Raw genomic sequence first — 19,470 nt, forward strand, 5'->3', positions numbered from 1 at the left:
GTACCAAGAAAATTGTGTCTTGCCTACAATCAAGCATGGTGGTGGTAGCATCATGGTCTGGGGCTGCATTAGTGCTGCTGGTACTGGGTAGCTGCAATGCATTGAAGGAAACATGGATTCCAACATGCACTGTGACATTCTGATGCAGGACATGATGCCCTCCCTTCAGAAACTGGGCCAAATGGCAGTTTTCCAACATAATAACAACCCAAACACACCGCCAAGATGACAACTGCTTTACTGAAGGTGATGGAGTGGCCAAGTATGTCTCCAGACCTGAACACTATTGAGCACCTTTGGGGCATTCATAAGCAGAAGATGGAGAAATGACATGTGTCTAACATCCAGCAGCTAGGTGATGTCATTATAGATGAATTGAAAGAGGATCTCAGCAACAAGCTGTGCAGCTATGGAAAATTCCATATACAGGAGGATTTAAGCAGTGCATGCAAGATAACAGTGGTGCTCACACAAAATATTAACACTTTGGACACAGTTTTGACACGTTCAATTAGGGTGCCACTCACATTTGTTGCGAGTTATTTTTAGAGGACAGTAAATATGTACTATATTGTACAAGTTGAACTTTGACTAAAAGGTCTATAAGACTATAAGGTTGTACTTACGTTTTGTTATATATATATATATATATATATATATATATATATATATATATATATATATATATATATATATATGCTAAGATGACTTGTGCAGCGCGGAAATCACGGCATCCTTTCCCGACCATGGCGTTCACGTTGCGGCGTGGGCGGAGTCAAAGCGCGGCATCTGGTTGGCTGCTGTCCATGGTACCCAGTGAACGTGAGCAGATGGGGAGAAAGCGGCAACACGAGCGTCTTCATCACAGCGCTGCACCGTGTTCACTTCCGTGTGGGAACCTACGGCTAAAAGCATGAGCATGGGGAGCACGGCGCGTGGTTCACAGCATGCTCAGTGATGAGAGCATGATCCACAGGCAGGTTTTATTCTCTCAGGTAAGTCGCCCACCAGCATTTATTTTTAAATCACTCCGTGGCACCGTGAAATATCAGCAAATGCAAGGCTTTCCCTATACCGCCAGGTCCTTATACATGTGAGAAACCACAGGCTGGATAGCCAAAGGGCTCATAACCTGATTATTCTTAAGATATTATAGGCTATTAGCTACTGCATAAAACACCTGAGCCAGGTAACAAGGAAGCCAGGTAAAGTTTGATTAAACTGGGATTGAATATTTTGTAATTTTTATTATTTTATGAAGGATTATTGCAATACAATGTGTGCTGTTACAGGAAAATAAACATTAGTTGGTGTGGTGTAGCTAAAGTTATTGTTTTTATTATGATTTCAACATATGTCCTAGTTATTCCTTTTTTAACTCATGTAATATTACGTCCATTTGGCAAAGATGAAATTATTTTTATTATTTTCTATTACAATGTGGTCATCTATTTACAATAGTTACATAAAAAAAAACATTCCTTGCTTATTTTATAACAGCTATACACATTCACTGTCACCAGCCTGTCTTTTGTTCTCTATTGTAGTATAATAAGAGGATAAAATGAGACAAATCACAAATTTATCGCTTTTGAAAACTATTCTGTGTCAGAAAACTCACTAGCTGGGTGTGAAAGTGCTGATACTGGAGATATGTACATGTATAGTATATAAGCGGCTTACTGAGACAGAAACATGTGTTAAATGTGTTCTTTTAGATTTAGATTGCATGAAGCATCTGGTATAGAAATCCAAATGAACGAGCCATTACTGTAGAAACATTTAATACATCTCTCTCATTTTCAGCTGGCACAACTGTCAGACCTGCAGTTTTAGAAAATTATACACAAATTAGTTTTGTTTACTAACTTCACTGGTGCAGTGATGCTACAAGAGTGTTTATATTTATTATAACACACAAGGGGATTTCATTGTGTCTGTATTTGCTGTATAAAATTCCACTTCCTAGTTTGAAACAGCTACAACAATGGTGTCAGTGTCATCATCCGCAGACATGGCAAACAAAATTTTTCAGGAGTATAATGTTTGGCTTAAAATATGAGAGCTCTTCAGATAAAGATGAAAAAGAACACCAGAAAGAAATTTCACCCTTTGGGAGAAAATCGATATAAGCCAGATAGACAACATACTATAAAGTCTGAGTATGGCTAATTTGGAATCTGTTTGCTTTTGCAGAGCATGTCAAAGCATGTAGCTCTACTATGTCTAAAATGTAACAAAAAAATGTTTTGCTTTTAGAACTGTTGCAAAAAAGCAGGATGTCAAATGTTATATTGCTTGATGCCTTTTGACCAATTAAAATCTTTCGTCAGAACTGTGATATAATTCATTTTATTCACAAAAAACTGCTACATTTTGTCTTCCCATAGATTTTATATACATTTTTGTTGCATTGTCAATTAATTGGACTTGTTATATTGTCTCAGAATACACATAATATACAGAATTTTTAATATTAGCCAAGCTGTAGCTTGTACTATACACCAAACAGGCATAACATTATGACATTAGGACAGGTGAGTGAATAACACTGATTGTTTCTTAATCATGGTACCTGTTGATGGGTGGAATATATTAGGCAGCAAGTGAACATTTTGTCCTTAAACTTGATTTGTTAGAAGCAGAAAAAAATGGTCAAGCGTAAGGATTTAAGCGAGTTTGACAAGGGCCTAATTGTGATGTCTAGACAACTGGGTCAGAGTATCTCCAAAACGGCAGCTTTTGTAGGATGTTCCTGGTCTGCAGTGGTCAGTATATATCAAAAGTGATCCAAGAAAGGAACAGTGGTGAACTGGCGATAGGGTCATGAGCGGCCGAGGCTCATGGATGCACGTGGGGAGCGAAGACTGACCCGTGTGGTCTGATCCAACAGATGAGTGACTGTAGCTAAATTTGCTGAAGAAGTTTATTGCTGTTCATTATCGAGGAGTCAGAACTGTATTACCAGCAAAAGGAGGTCCAACACAATATAAGCATTACTTAAAGAGCAGAGATTATTATAACACAAAAGTGGGATAAAATATGAAACTGGATGTTCAACAAGCGCATATGGGTGTGATGATCAAGTGAGAAGAACCTGTGGCCATAAAGTGCATCTCTCTGATGTCATGCAGACCTTCCAGTGTCAACATTTTCTACTAGATCATGTGTCACTCATCGCTATGTTGTGGTAAATAAGGTGAACATTTGCTTTTGTAGGTATTAGTTTTGGTTTAGATCTCAGCTTCACAGTGTTAAGGAAAAGCACCAGGTTTATTTTACAATTGGGTGACTTTCCAGCCCTTCCAGATTCCCTTCTCAAGCTAAATAACAAACCAGTTTAAAAAAAAGCATTGACGCATTGTTCTGTACTGTAAGTTATAGAACCTGTGTTGAAATGTTATTAAATTTTACACAAAGTTTAAGAGGAAGTTAATAGTTAATCTTAAACCATTTGATGACTGGGACTGGTTATTTAGAAAAAAACACTGATTCTCAAATTTTTAAACCATTCTTAAAAATGTATTACCAGGTCTTAGCATAAGGTTAATATACATAGACTATATATTTATTATACACTGTACAGTCATTTGCAATATTCTTGGAACCCTTGATGTTAATAACCAAAAGACTATACAAAAAAACATACTTTGTGATGTGAGCCTTTACATATGTAGAATGTTTTAAGCACTGTATACTTCTTCTAAACTCTTTTTTAATTTTATTTTTTTAATGGTTACCCCTCTGTGTAATAGTTACATAACCCTAACACAATAGCTTCACAGTAATAAGGGAAGCCTAAGAGAGAACAGAAAATAACAGCACTCAGGCTCTTCCGGTCATGGCAATTAAGGCATTAGAGACTTGTACAGGGATCTTGGGCCAGTCTTTCATGCATTTCAAGATCATCTATTCTGAGCACTGTGCATTGTGAAGCCCTGTCAGAATCCAGACCACAGGTAGAACGTCAGTAGAATTTACACTTAAAAAAACAATGTTTTTGTGTTTTCTTTGGCTATTTCTGTGTTGACAAGAGTTATATTTAAGAAAACTACCTTGCTCAAAGCTTCCTTCAGGGATACAAGAATATTCATAAGAGATTCTAAACAACTCAAAAGCAAGAAAGTTGCCTAGCATTTCCAGAGACTGATGTTTATTTTACAAAGCTGCTTCAAGCATTATGGAAGTTAATGTAAATATTTTTTTTTTTGCCACATAAAGTTATTTAAAGAAGGAAATGCGTATAGGATTGATTTGGGAAAAAAGCTATTTGTCATTATGTGCAATGTTTATTTTTCAATTTTGCCATTGAATATATGTAGTTTATAATGAACATGGCATCTAAATGCTTTATTGCTTGATTGTATTGAATTGAACTTGTTCAATTTTAGTGTTTTTACTTGGTCAGTGTTTTTTAAAGCCCCAGATTGATGATGTGGTGAATTTCGGTATATGACAGATACATTTTCTGGGTTATACAGTAGACAGTATCTACAGTAAAGATGCTGTATTTAGTAGGACTACTGCTGCCTGGAAGGATGGAGGGAAAGGACAGAATTAAGCAATGAGGCTACTTTTATATGATCCCAAGCTGTGGACGCATAACATACAACAAGCATAAGTAAGCAGCTTTTCAACGCAGCTTAAAATATATAAAATACAGTTTACTTTAGCTTTTCTCTGGAATAATATTTTAAATTCTTGTGTGTAGGTATTTATTTAAATTCAGTTACATTTTTTAGAAAAATATTTTAACAATGGACACTGTCTTAAAACAGCTCTCTTTAAATCATACATTTAAAAATTAGCCCCTAAGTTTAAGCTTTGTAAGCAAGCCATTGGCTACATTGATAAATAATAAAAACTCCCTGGGAAACCTTTAGAGGAACCAGACTCAAAAGGGAACCCAACCTATTCTGGGTGACACCGAATGTCTAGTCATAATTCCATCATTGTTGAGGTTGTCAATTGCTCATTGATAGAGACATGAGTGTAATATTTTTCAATTGTCGCTCCAAGCCATTGTAGCTAACTGTTACTAATAATTAAAGTCCAAATCCATCCTTATGGTTCTTAAGTTTAATCTTCTGCAGTAACCGCAAGTATAGTGTTTGCCTGATCGACAGTTGTTTAAGTGCCTCATTTTACAATGATAATGATAATAATAATTTTACTGTAATAGTTGTTGTGTAAGGCAATAGAATAGTTTTACTGCAAAAAACAAAAGTCTAGAAAACCATTCAGAGACAGACAACAAGCAGTCTAAAAGCAATATTGCACACCTTTTTTCCCTTTCATATTTTCCCTCCTAACCCAGGAAAATGTGCTGGAAAGGACACTTCAACTTTATTGCACACTTATTGTGTGCAATAAACATAATTTATCTTTTGGAAAGCTCCATACAGAGATACAGGAAGTGTGTGGCAGAGGTACTGGCTGATAACCTTATAAGAACCCATCTTTCTGAGAAGATTTGACCTATATATGTAACAGTGCAACCCAGACACACTCGAACACAAACACTGTGATGCTTCAGTACACTCCCTTCCTGTGAAATTGTAATGTAATGTTCTGGGGGTTGCATCATTTCTCCAAGTGAATGTTTTGATTCAACCAGAACTGCTTTGTTGCCTCACTTATGTACTTATGTACTGTAAAAGCAAAATGCAATTTATTAGGGAAGAAGAAGTAGGAACAAGCTTAAAGTATATGAACATTCATGATGTTTTATTTATAAACATTAGATGGCAAGGATGTGAGGTCTGAGGAGCTATTAGTGTGCATGCTGAAAGGATATGTACGCAATAAAGTATTGTTTTTCAACAGGGAGTGTCTGTAAGCCAGTGTCAGCTTTCTTCTTACTCAATTTTACTTTAAGGCTCAAAAAAGTTTTAAAGGCACTTGTGAAAAATCTGAAATATGAATGCATTAAAAAATATAAGTTACTAGTATATTTTTATCAGTTAACAAAATGGAAAGTAAATGAACAGAAGAGAAATCCAAATCAAATCAATATTTGATGTGGGCACCCTTTGCCTGGAAATTTCTAGCATTCTTTTTTAGGTAAACTCGTACTTCTAGGTACAGTTTTTGAAGGAACCCAGCAGGTAGGTTGTTCCAAACATTTTGGAGAACTGCCCCTTCATATAAAGTCAGAGTGATGTGTGTAACCCATGTGCCGTCAAGCATTTTGACCAATGACATGAAGTTACAATTGTGGCATCAGCTGTCATAATATTGTAATCTGACAGGATGACAACAAACATTATAACAACTTTTATGATGAATGACATCATGTTAACATTATGTAGAGAACTATGTTAATTCTGTCATGGCATCCTTGTCTTGTTATGACTGTTATGACACAGGGTTATGGTTAGGGTTTCAAGTAAAGCAAAAACATGCATTGGGATATCTTTAGAATTCCAAGCTGCTGTATCCTTTTCTTATCATTTTCTTTGTATAATCATCACAAAATATCTCATGCAACAAAAATAAATAAATAAAATCCTTATATCTATCCTTTTGATGAGCCTGTCGAAGTTTATTTATATCATATTTTAAACTAATCTACTTATCAAAAAGCAGCTTTACATAAATCCAGATAAAGATCTTGAAATCTAATAAGCAAGCCAGATGTGACCAAGTTCCTTTAAATGATTACACTAAGGAAGATGCCTTGAAAAAAATCTTGACAAAGAAACTCATCTTTTTCTGGGTGACATAGTAGTGGCATTTTGTGGCTGTACCCAACGGTAAACTCTTAAATCCAATCAGAAATAGCAAAACTGCTCTAAATATTAAGAAGGAAAGATGCTTTATACTTGTCACATGTACATTACGGCAAAGTGAATCTTTTTCTTTCTATATTCCAGCGATGTTAGGATGCTGGGGTCTGAGTACAGGGTCAGCCATATTACAGCACCCCTGGAGCACAGTGGGTTATGGTCCTTGCTCAAGGCCCCAAAGAATGGTAGCTTGGTGATACTGTGGCTTAAACCCCCCACCTTTCCAGTCAGTAACCCAGAGCCTTGACTACTACTCTACTCTCCCAGTTTGCTCATTATGTTTTAGCACATTCTCAAGTGGAGGGATCAAAAGTGTTGTGCTATATAGCGGAGAGGATGATTGTTTTTCTTACAGAACTGTGACTATTTCTGTTAGTTACACTCCCTATGCATTTTTAAAGAATGAGTGATGTGCTGTTATGCTGTACATGAGCAACAACAGTAAACTGTACTTTGTATATTACATATATACACAGTAAGGGAGGAAGAACATTACTTTTTTTGATAATAAATGTAATGATCAGCCAATGTAACATTTATTATGATTGACATTTACATTTGCGCCATTTAGCAGACGCCCTTATCCAGAGCGCAAAGTGCTTTGAGTCTCTAGTAATGAATAAATCTACACTAATATGCCAGATTACAAACTTAAAATAAATATAACTCTTGAATTCTGCAAACTTGGAAAGTGCTAATTTAAGTGTTTCAGGAAAAGGTAGGTCTTCAGGCGTCGCTTGAAGATAGTCAGGGACTCTGCTGTACGTACATCTAGGGAAAGTTCAATCCACCACCTCGGTGCCAGAACAAAGAAGAGCCTTGAAGTATACTTACCATTCATTTTGAGAGAAGGTGGTACCAATCGAGCAGTGCTGGAGGATCTCAGACAGCGTGGTGCAGTGCGAGATGTGATGAGGTCACTGAGGTAAGATGGTGCTAGTTCATTTTTGGCCTTGTAGGCAAGCATCAGTGTTTTGAATCTGATACGTGCAGCTACTGGAAGCCAGTGAAGGGAGCGCAGCAGTGGGGTGGTGTGGGAGATCTTTGGCTGATTGAACACAAGCCGTGCAGCTGCGTTTTGGATCATTTGCAGTGGACGAATAGCGTTCAGGGGAAGACCTGCAAGCAGAAAGTTGTAGTAGTCGAGTTTTGAAATGACAAGAGACTGAACAAGCATCTGGGCAGCCTGTGTGGACAGAAATGGTCGAATTCTCCGGATGTTGTAGAGAAGAAATCGACAGGATCGAGCCACTTTAGCGACATGTGGGAAGAAGGACAGTTCATTGTCCGTAGTTACCCCAAGGATACAAGCAGTGGCTAAAGGGTAGAGCAGAGAGTCATGATGTGTTATTTGGAGTTCTTGACCTGGAGATGAATCACCTGGGATGACCAGCAGTTCTGTTTTGCTGATTTATTATTGATTATCATGATTCACACACACATACACACAGACCTCTAATCTCAACTCCACTGAACGCCTTCGGTATTTATTGGAAAACTGACTGTACCCCAGGATTACTCACCCCACATCATTAGCTGACTTTACTAACATCCTTATAAATGAATAGGCACAAACCTCTATAACCACACTTCAATGTCTGGCCATAAGTGCTCTTTATAAAAGAATTACAGTAGAAAGCCACACCTCTGATGTGCAAACAGGGTTTTGTGTCTCAACAATGTATTAACCTTATAACTAGGGTGCAGAAAAATGCCAGCAGGTGCTCTAGACCAGGGGTGTGAAACTCAGGCACGCGGGCCAAATCTGGCCAATAGTGTAATTATATTTGGTCGCGAGATCATATCAAATGTGTATTAGAGCTGACCCGCCAATGTATAACGCATACACCGCTAATACTACAAATCCCAGAATGCATACTCATCGCCGAGTTTACCCGGCGATTTGCCAACTTTAAAGCCCAGAAATGCAGATTTTAACTGCTCAGTAATCCGTTTGTTGTTTGACGTGGAAAGTTTACCAACTAACCTCCAAATGGAGCTGATTGAACTCCAGTGTAGTGACACGCTCAAGTCAAAGTACGTCTCTGTGTGTGCTGCACAGTTTCCATGTTTCCTCTCCGACACACTGCCCAACTCTGTGCCCAAGCTGCTCAAATGCTCTCTATATTCACCAGCACATATCTATGTGAGCAACTGTTCTCTTTGATGAAGATGAACAAAACACCACTCAGGAGTCTCACTGATGAACATCTTCACTCAATCCTGAGGATTTCCTCAGCTCAGAGCCTAACCCCAGACATTGATGCACTTGCACTTGCACTTTCAATAAATATTGAGTTTGGCCTGCCACTTTGTACCAGTTTTTAATTTTGGCTTACTGTGAATTTGAGTTTGACACCCCTGCTCTAGACAAATGAGTCAACATTTTAAATATTTTAGTGTAGCAGGAGACACATTGTTTGCAGAAGGGCTGGAGAGTGGCACAATAATGGGCATCTTGAGGCAACACTGATGCATGGTGGATGTTTCCTGCAAGTTTGAAGCTGCATTTCCACATATTAACTGTATCCTCAATGCTGGGAAATACAGGCACATACTTTATCATGCAATACCATGTGAGAGGCATCTGATTGGCCCCAAATTTATTTTTATTATGACCCAAAATATATATGTGTCTATGTATATGTCTTTAAGAACTATCTACAGTATAGAGAAGAACAAGGAAGTGATGGTTTGGGCCCCACAGAGCCCAACATCATCGAGTCTGTCCATGATTACATAAGAGGCAGAGGGATCTGAGGCAGCCTACTTCAATAGAAGATATGTGGTTAGTTCTTTCATGATATATGTCCGTATAGAAGGGGGTCCTCACAATATTTGTCATCACATATGTTGAGATTAGCACAAGTAATATATGTAAGTAGGAGTATGAAAATTCAAAATGTGCAATTCTAACAATGTTCATATAAATTCAAATACAAAAAAAAATAGTTATCTGGCATTTAATGAGGAAAAGCCATTATCTTCAGATAGGGAAAACTGGGAAGGGCCAAAACCAGGAAACATGAAACCAGGGGGCACCTACAGAATTGTCTAAGTCAGATAACGTCTAAAGAGGAAAAACGGTTTCCCCTCTTTTCAATGCTAGTATACATGTATATAATTGAGAAATAAAACCAGTGACAAGCACATGGGGAAAAAAGAGCATATGGCTTTCATTGCTACAAGAACTGAGACAGGAACGGGGAATACGAGAGATAAACATGACTAAAATTTGAAAGAGGGGAAACCTTTTTTCCTTTTTAGACCTTATCTGACTTAGACAATTCTGTAGATGCCATCTCATTTATACTCTGTCCTGAGCACAGAGGGGCTTTGCATATGTTTTGGAAAAGCTTTCGTCACAAGTGTTCCGAGTACATTTAGAAAAATAGAAGCATAAACTGTAATGCTGTTAAATGCTATAGCTATAATGCTATATCTTTAATGACAGTTATAGTTCGAGGAATATGATCTCTATTTTTTTGCAGACATATCATATTATGATCACTCATCTACTAGAAAAGGTTCAGTTCAAGTGTTGTTTGTTTCTTCTTCTTCTTCTTCCTGGTGACATTTATTGCTAAAGTCAAACATAAAAAAAAAAAATAAAAAAAAACACATTTAGAACCTTATCAGTTTTTGCTCTTTGAAAATTCTTTTATTTCTAAACTGTTTCCTAGTCAGCAAAACTTCTATGCAGAAACTATTTAAGAAGCAAAAAACTTTCATGTACCATGGTCTTTTTTTTAAATAATAGCATTTTCTCTATTTTTTGTTTGAATCGGTTATGCATAAATGAACAGAAGCTCTACCCTCTAAACAAAGACATCTTCCTCAAATGAGGCGTACAAACAGGACTATTTACCCCGAGACGATAAGATTCACAAACCATTAAAAGTCTACAGCATCGTATACAATCTAATGAGCATTTACCTTCCAATTAAGACCTGCTAGAGATTTTTGCAAGAAATCCCTTTCATGCAGGAAGCAAAGAAAAGAACAGAGCAAGCACTTGGGAAGAAAGAGGCAGCAGATTAAGGTTACTGGAGAATCCACAGCACAGAGTGGTGCTAATTATCCATTAGACGTGATGTGCTCTTGTGAATACAAAGCCTTAAAATACCCTGAACCTTCGATGTGATTCATTATTGTAACAGGAGACATTGAATAATCAGTGAAGTGATAATTATGGCAAAGCAGACACATTAAACGGGTTTTCCTTTCCCTCAGAGATTGCTTGCTGAGAAGTCTCAATAATCCAGAGGGAGCAGGAATATGGCTGCTTGTCTTCTTCGGCTAATGATGTCCTCGGTGCCTCGTGCCAGGATTTCCAGAATAAGGATTTCCAATGGGGATGATGGAATAGATGTGACTGCACATTCCTTTCATGTGTAGTGTAATTAAGATGATGGCAAGGTGGTTCATCTCTCCTTATGTTTACCCCAGAACTATATCTGTGTGCAAGAGCAAGTCTGTATGTTTGTGTGTAGGTGGTAAGAGAATATTGAGAATATTGAGAATATTGAGATTCCTGAAGGCAGTCAGCATCATTGCACTCAAAGTGTTAGTAGGTTAGAAAGCATCCATCCATCCCCAAGTGTGACACACTGATGCATGGAGCGTCGTCTCACTGCTGATGGAATTTCAGCTGTTATGGCACTGGCACTATTTTTACAATATGCTTCGTGCACGTTTATCCCCACAGAGAAACACTACATACTGTAGGTCACTTTATAATGTCATTTTGCTCGCCTGCAATTTGTGAAACTGCATTGAGGAATGAAAAACAAAGACAACAGGGAAAAGGGTGTAATGTGCTGCGTTCGAGGAATGTTAGATTTGTGTAATACAAAGCACACTCTAAAAGCCCCAAAGGCTTGTTATTTATAGTAAATGAGTTTGTTATTGCTTTATACAGATTAAGGAAGCTTGTTCTTGGTCTGTTGAACATGAGGTTTCTGTCATGTTTCGTGTGCATTTTTAAACGGCATTCATATTCATATTTTAATGGGCATTCATATTATTTGAATAGACTATATGGTTGCTGTACTGGATATAGAGTGGGTCTTGCACAACGGGTGAAATTTTGACACTTTCTACGGTAGACATTTCTGAAAGTTACACACTATACTGAAAAAAAGCAGAAAGTTTCTACTTTTTTCATGTATCTCTGCCACAAGTGAAGTTTTTAAAAAAAAATTCAAAAGGACATATTACAATTGAAATGAGAATCTCAGTCACTTTGACATCTTGTATCGGATTGCAGAATACTCTCATTTGGTTTTGCCATGCCTGTAAATGTATTGTTAATTACACTAAATTGGATTATTTGGTTTGATAATAATTGTAGTAAAAACCTAAGCAGATTATTAATTGATATCACACATTCTTACAGAGCTCTAAATAATTATAGAACAAAATAGCTGTTTTTTCCCATTCATCCAGATCATACAAAATCTAGCATCCTGAAGCATTCTTAACACAGTCTATAAGGCTTAATATATAAAAACATATAGAATGCTTAGCATCCAAACCACTGCTAGATAAAATAACGATACAACAATTAATTATACAGCAGATTAAAAAAGAACAACAGGCTTACATTAAGTATCACTTCTGAAACGACTATCAATAAAAACAGACCCAAGTCTCTTTCAAAGCTCTGCTGGATGGATTCACAGGTAAAGAAACTGACATCAAATTAGATCTCGGCGATGTCCGAGAAAAAGTGCACTGTTATCTGATGAAAGGGTTCTCCTACACTCGACCAGTCTCACTACATTATTTAATGAAAAAAGTGGAAGATGAGATGTGATATTCCTGTAATTGAGCCGTTACAGTAAAATAATGATGATGGTTTGATGTAAAAATTCAATATGGCAGTTCTCGTCCACTGTTTAAAGCTCATCAATGCTGACTTTCAATTATTGTCATATTCTGACCAATGATTTGTTAATAGGACTATTGATATTTTGCCTTCCTTGGCTTTTTATTCCATAATGCTGCCATTGCCCAGGAGTGTACATTACTTGATTCTTTTATTTATTTATTTTACTTATACATAGTGGTTACAGCAGATGTGTGATTTCCTCACACAGTGAATGAAATGCTTTAATCAAATTGTTGTATGTTGTAGCAAAATGGTCATAAATCGAATCAGTTTCTTTTCAAGAGATAAAGAAATAAACAAACATGTACGTAGTGTATTATCATTTACATTTAGAGAGAAAAAGAAAAGAAAAAATAGCCTATTTTATGAAATTTTATATTTTTATACTTTTAAAAAGAAATATTACAGAAATAAATCATGCCATAATTCAGTTGGCTTAGTGTTTTTGAACTATTTATAAATAATAAAATACTTATTAAATGTACCTTCTTCTTCTTCTTCTTCTTCTTCTTCTTCTTCGGCTTCTCCCATTAGGGGTCGCCACAGCGGATCATCCGTCCACATACCCCCCCGTCCTCTACATCTGCCTATTTCGAACCAACTATCTGCATGTCTTCCCTCACCACATTCATAAACCTCCTCCTTGGCCTTCCTCTTTTCTCCTACTGATATACCCCATGTCCAAACCATCTCAATCTCACCTCCCTCACCTTGTCTCCAAGACGTCCCACATGCGCTGTCCGTCTAATAAACTCGTTTCTAATCCTGTTCATCCTTGTCACTCCCAGCTTATCTTCAACTTATAAAATGTATACATATTATTTATTATTTAAAAATAGTTCTCTCTACATGTCCATGATAATATATGCATTTTATTAAAGCACTACAATGTTTGGTTATTTCTTTAATTAAATTCAATGAATTTTTATTTGTATAGCGCTTTTAACAATAAATATTGTTTAAAATCAACTTTACACTGATGATGTGGTAAAAAGTATTTTTTATAAGTATAAGTTTGTCCCTGATGTGCAAGCCGATGGCGACTGTGGCAAGGAAAACCTCCCCAAAATGGCATCAGGAAGAAGCCTTGAGGGAACCCATCTTCATCTGGGTGGCACCGAATGTCCATTTATTACAGATAAACAATGTTGAGGTGTGCAGTGATGATGATCAGTGTGGGAGAGCTGATGGTGGTCGGGGAAAGGAACACTACTTAGGACAGGATCGGGTTTAATGCTTTTATTTCTTTATTTTAGTGCTCAGTGCTGAAGTTATAAGGCACACACACACCATCCGCATGCGTGCTCCTGCTCCTCTTTTATGCTCCCCCCTGATCACTGCAAGAGAGAGAACATTAATTAGTAAGAATTCCCCTCAGGTGTGTCATTCCCACACTTCCCTGCTCCCGGCCTCGCCCTCCATTCACAAACCGGCGTTCAGCCACGCCCCCACTTCCACATCATGAAGGCATCAAAGAAAACCAAGCACACTTTTCAGCCGTGTGCTTCTCCCTGCCCCCGTTTTATTACAGGAAGGTATACACACAGCCTGTGTGTGGATTGTTTGGGAGCAGCCTATGAGGCTGCTCAGCTCCCGGCAGGCTCTTTTTGAGGAGGGCACCCCTACATCTCGTGGTTCGCTCATGGATATCGCAGAAGGTTCGGAGACGGGCTTCCCCCTTTCTCCTTCCTCCTCTGCTTGGTCCAGGTCTCATTCGGCTTTGGAGGCACGTTAACTGCCTGGTTGGTTCAGTCCTGGAATTCCTTCAGGAGCAGTTCGGCAAAGGGTTGGCTCCAATTTCGGCGTTACATGACCCCCTCTGCCAATCACTGGGTGCAACCTGGAGTGCCTTTGTGGGACTTGGTCGTTGTGTTGGAGGCTTTGTCCGAGCCCCCCTTTGAGCCCTTGGCCAAGGCATCTTGGAGGGTACTTACAGTTAAGATGTTAAGTGTTCCTCCTGGCCATTTCCTCTCTTAAGAAAGTAGGGCTCTCAGGCCCTCTCTGTGCCCCTCTCTTTTCTGGAGTTCAATCTCCCATACCATAGAACAGGTTGCATCAATAAGGTGAACCCTGGTGAACACTTTTGGGATGAATTGGAACAATGACACCAATGGCACCCCAGGCCTCCTCACCTCACCTACATCACCTTAACATTACCTAAATATACTTACACCATTGTAGCTGAATGAGCACAAATCTTTACAAGCACATTCTAAATCTAGTAACATCGTTCCAGAAAAGTGAAGAGTATTATAACAACACATGGGGATCAAATGTGGAAAAGGATATTGAGGAAGCACATGCCAAACTTATGGCATAGTGTATTATCGCAGCTGTCTAATTTTCCTTCGCAGACTAATGTTTGCGTACGTTTTTCTCTCTTATTAGTTTTGAAATGTTTTTGTTTTTTTTATTGAAGCATGTAAAAGCAAGGCCTTTGATTTTGGATGCATTAAGAACTGACTGAGGGGGTTAGTATGATTGCACATTATGTGTTTCATAAGCATTCGTTTGTTAGTTTGAAGCAGTGGATCAGAATAATGTATTAACCTACATAAATAAATAATCCACCCATCAGGATTAAGCACAAGGCACTAAAATTCACTACAAATGTTTTTTTTTCTGTGACAAAAGAAAGGAATTGGGATAGATATTATAATAATTATGGGATTTATTATACTATTTACCCATAGATAAATGATCTACAACACCCTCTCCTGCTAATTTAATAAACTATTCCCCTAGAAACTGAGCTCTGAGAGCTGTTAAAATGTGGAGAAAGACATCAGACATGTGTACAGTGTGGTGGGAAGCTGTACGTAAGTAACCTCTTGACCCTCTCTTCAGGATTTGATGTGCTTTGAGTTGGCGAGTCATTATGCTGCTGCACCTGTGTGGTGTTAAGGTCAGTGCTCTTCACAAGATATCTTCATCATCCTCACCCAGCTTTTACCTCACACCACATCATGTGTGCATCGAGGTTTAGTGGCGGGTCATCTCTACATTGAATGTGTGTAAGAGAGAGAAAAGGTACGATTTGTGCTTTTTATTCTAAGCGCTATTGATGTGTTGTGTCTCTGGCTGTCATTATCTCTAATCATTTCATCCTGTGTGTTTTTTTTCCAGATGATATTTCTGAACAAATTTCTCTTTTTTCACTTGTCTTCTTGCACAACGCTCCATTTGCATGGAACCAAGTGTTCTTTTGAGATTGGCCCTAATTTTCAAGGAAAGTCTGCTAAAGGTCAAGCTCTCAAATTATTACCAAAGTTTGTGAATGTCAAGACAAAATTAACATCATGTTCAGAAGGTAATGCTAGTAAATCACAGGTTGTAAAATCATTGTTGTTTCCAAAAAAAGCTCTGCATTTACTAATTAGAGTTACTTATATCTCAAATAGTTACATGGTTTCAGGTTTGAGTGTGTGTGTGAAAGAACTTTTCATATGACATTAGTCATACCCCCGAAAATACACGGTCCACCATGCAGTGAACTTATTTTTTATGATTGTTCTGAGTAAAAAATATTTTTAAGAGTATAGGATTATCTTTTATGTTAATATATATGTGCAGATGTTTGGGAGTAGCACTGAATTGAGGTAGTCGTGGGAAAAAAACACTTTTATACAACAGTTCTATAAACAAGAAACTAATATCAAGCAAAAAAAAAATTTATTCAGACTATACAATAACCAAAGATACTATACAGTTAAAAATATTGAGCAACTGAAAATTACACCTTTTTTTAGCTCTTCTTCAAACCCAAAACAAATCTACTGGCACAAATATAGAAGCACACAATTGTACACAATTGAGTGTAAGTATTTACGTTTATACTTATATGAGCTTATCTCTTATTTGACCAGCAACATTTTTCTCCCCAATTACTCATAATTAAATCTCCATTTGAAGATGACAATCAGCTTAAAAATTTATTTGTTTTTAGTAGTATCTCTACTAAGAAAATGACTAACCCAAGCCCAACCCTGGATCCTAAAGCTAAATGGTGACAAGATTATCCAGTGTTTGGTCACAAGATTATCAAAATCTGAGACAATTCCTGACTTCCTGACTTCCTTTCACAACCATTTTACATTTTCTAAGCATGCAAAAGGCATCATTACATCTTATATGAATCTATGAATCATCTTCTATGAATCTATGTACTGATTCTGATTTTTTTTTTTTTTATTCCTGTTCTTAGAAATATCTTTTGAAAATCTTGTAAGGTTTCTACTGTCACTGCTGGACAGTTGGTACTTCCAGCTGTTCTGCATTTATTTCTTGCTTTTAATGACTGTAGGCTCTCAAATAACACAAAGTGATGTAACCAGTTTTCTGAGCCAATTAGGTCACATGTACCAATGCCAGGGTCACAGCCATACCCATAGTAACTATCCACATAAAGCTTTGCATTAAATCTATGGAAATTAGTCTAAATGGCCTGTGTGTAAAGACACTATCTCTGTCTCTCACCAGTCTGTGAGTACATTCTCTGGTAAGACATGGACTCGACATCATTATGACATGTTTGGCATTTCTGTTTATATATTTTTCTCCTGCAGAACCTGTACCAGAGCAGGTTTCTGACTGCTATGTCCTCGCCATCACGGAGCTCCCAGAACCATCGGCGATGTAAAAACAGGGCACGCTATAGCCTCACAGCTGAGCAATGCCCCACCATCGATCCCAGCAGCCCCTTAGCCCTGCCACGATCCTCCAGCGACCCAGACCTGGTATCAACCCACAGCCGCTCCACCCTCACAGTCAGCACCTCCATCTACAGCATCGGACAGCCGGAGGACATCCTCATCTGCTGGGACATCAAAGAGGAGGTGGATGCTGGAGACTGGATCGGCATGTACCTGATTGGTGAGACTTCAGACAATCAGCAGCCTATTATGAAACAATTAGCATTTTTGTGAGTCCAACTATGAAAAATTGCACTCTCTCTTCTTCTATAGATGAGGTTCTTTCAGATAACTTTCTGGACTACAAGAACCGTGGGGTAAATGGATCACATAAAGGGCAGATTGTTTGGAAGATTGATGCCAGCTCATACTTTATAGAGTGTAGGTATATCCTGCTCTTTCTCTCGATCAGTCATTTTGCAGATCAGATGAGATGGTCTTTTTTTTTTTTTTTGGCAGTATGGTATTAACTTTAGCAGTGAAATGTATCCATCCCTCTTTCATGTGCCACATAATGCAAAGAAAAACAATCTCTAAATGTATATTTTATGTAGAATAAAGGAATTCAGCTTATGATTAAAACATATTTTACTACCTGGCTTTAATGTATAAAATTACTACCTGATTTCTCCAAGTGTTTCTGCATTTTGTTAGAATAATTAATTACAAATATGATATATAAATATAAATATATAATTAATAATTACTTATATTAATATTCACTATTATTATTATTCACTATTACCATAGCTACATTATTATTATGCAAAGTGTCTTGAATATGCAAATAGTGTGTGGTTATTCTTTTAATTATTTGTATTTATTTGTTTGTTTGTTTGTTTATGTATGCGATTTCAGACAGCTTACCCGATCTTTACAGCTGTCATATCACTGGTTTAGCCATTTGGACATAGGACAAAAATAATAAAAAAATACTAGAGGTGAATTTCAGAACTAGTGAATTTAATTTACTTCAGTCCCATAATTTAGAGCCCATAATTTAGCTCTAAATATAGTTTTCACATTTTCCAGCCACAAGCTTTAGAATCTTCAGAATCCATTTACACTCCAGAATGCATCATGCTTTCTTGAGCAAGATATAGTCACAAGATTAAAGACAGGAATATCCTTTCTAGAAGTCATTCAAGTTTTAATTTGAAGGAAAGTAACATAATATTGCAAAAGGCTCTGCAGATGATCAATCACAGACATTCCTCAGTGTTAACCAAATAGCCAATTTCTGTGAAAGTAGACTGTTCTTAGCAATGTTTATAAAAAAAAAAAAATTATCAAATGCACACCCTCTAGACCTTCTAGTGAAAGTTTAACTAGCCAGACTAGCAGAGATGCTATTTTAAAATTATGCAATAATGCAATTGGGTCATACAGATAACACAATCTAGCACAGTATCTAGTAAACCTACGTGCAGAAAGGATTGGCAACGATACAAAAATCCATAATTGTTTTGTCTAGAGAGCCTGGAAGCTAAAGTAAAACCTATATTAAGTCAGATTATTGCATTATCATGTCTTCAGCTGTGGCAGCTATCTGTTGCCATGACCCTCCTAAGTGCTAACGGTAAATGGTTCAAACAGGAAATTGTTCCTCATTTATCAGGAGACACTGGGCCAGATGTGGCATGCTCAGTGAGCAGGTTGTGCACACTGTGTGCTCTGAATGCTTATTAGGCTCTTGCCATTTTTAGAGGGCATATGGTTCCTACATTTTGGGAACACTTCTGAGAATTCCTTTATGCAGTCAAAGGGAGCTAGTATTAATGAGCTAGCATGACTCAGCCCCTCTCTCTAACAAAGATGAAAAAAATTCAGTATTCAGTTTATATTTTGGCAAATATATTAAATTTACTGCTATTACTAAAAAATGTAAAACATTATTTAGGCATTTTTTTATTGCTATTTATTTATGTATACCATTTTCTTTTACACAGAATAATATCAAAATGAGGATGGTGCTTAATTCTTTCTAGCCCAGACCGTAGATTCATGCCATCTATCACTTGCTCTCATATCAGACGCTTTCTTAGAGTGACACTCTAATTTGAGTGACATGCTTCAGCGATACATTCATACATACAGT

The 19,470-nt window shown here is 37.4% G+C and overlaps 1 protein-coding gene across 9 annotated transcripts in view; it reads left to right on the top strand.

Moving 5' to 3' along the window:
- Positions 1-716: 716 nt before the first annotated feature.
- The window catches only part of LOC124385244 (E3 ubiquitin-protein ligase HECW1), a 100,552-nt gene continuing 81,798 nt past the window's right edge, over positions 717-19,470 (top strand). For 2 of the 9 annotated variants that reach the window (XM_046848438.1, XM_046848443.1), the window contains exons 1-5: positions 908-995; positions 15,529-15,711; positions 15,808-15,925; positions 17,247-17,553; positions 17,646-17,753. In XM_046848438.1, coding sequence (XP_046704394.1) covers positions 15,869-15,925; positions 17,247-17,553; positions 17,646-17,753 — 472 coding nt within the window. In that variant the 5' untranslated portion in view covers positions 908-995; positions 15,529-15,711; positions 15,808-15,868. Of the gene's footprint in view, positions 996-15,528; positions 15,712-15,807; positions 15,992-16,478; positions 16,499-17,246; positions 17,554-17,645; positions 17,754-19,470 lie in introns of those variants that run through there. The other 7 variants (XM_046848441.1, XM_046848442.1, XM_046848440.1 and 4 more) reach the window with 7 other exon arrangements.

The sequence above is a fragment of the Silurus meridionalis genome, chromosome 4 (genome assembly GCF_014805685.1).
Source record: "Silurus meridionalis isolate SWU-2019-XX chromosome 4, ASM1480568v1, whole genome shotgun sequence".
Lineage (NCBI taxonomy): Eukaryota > Metazoa > Chordata > Actinopteri > Siluriformes > Siluridae > Silurus > Silurus meridionalis.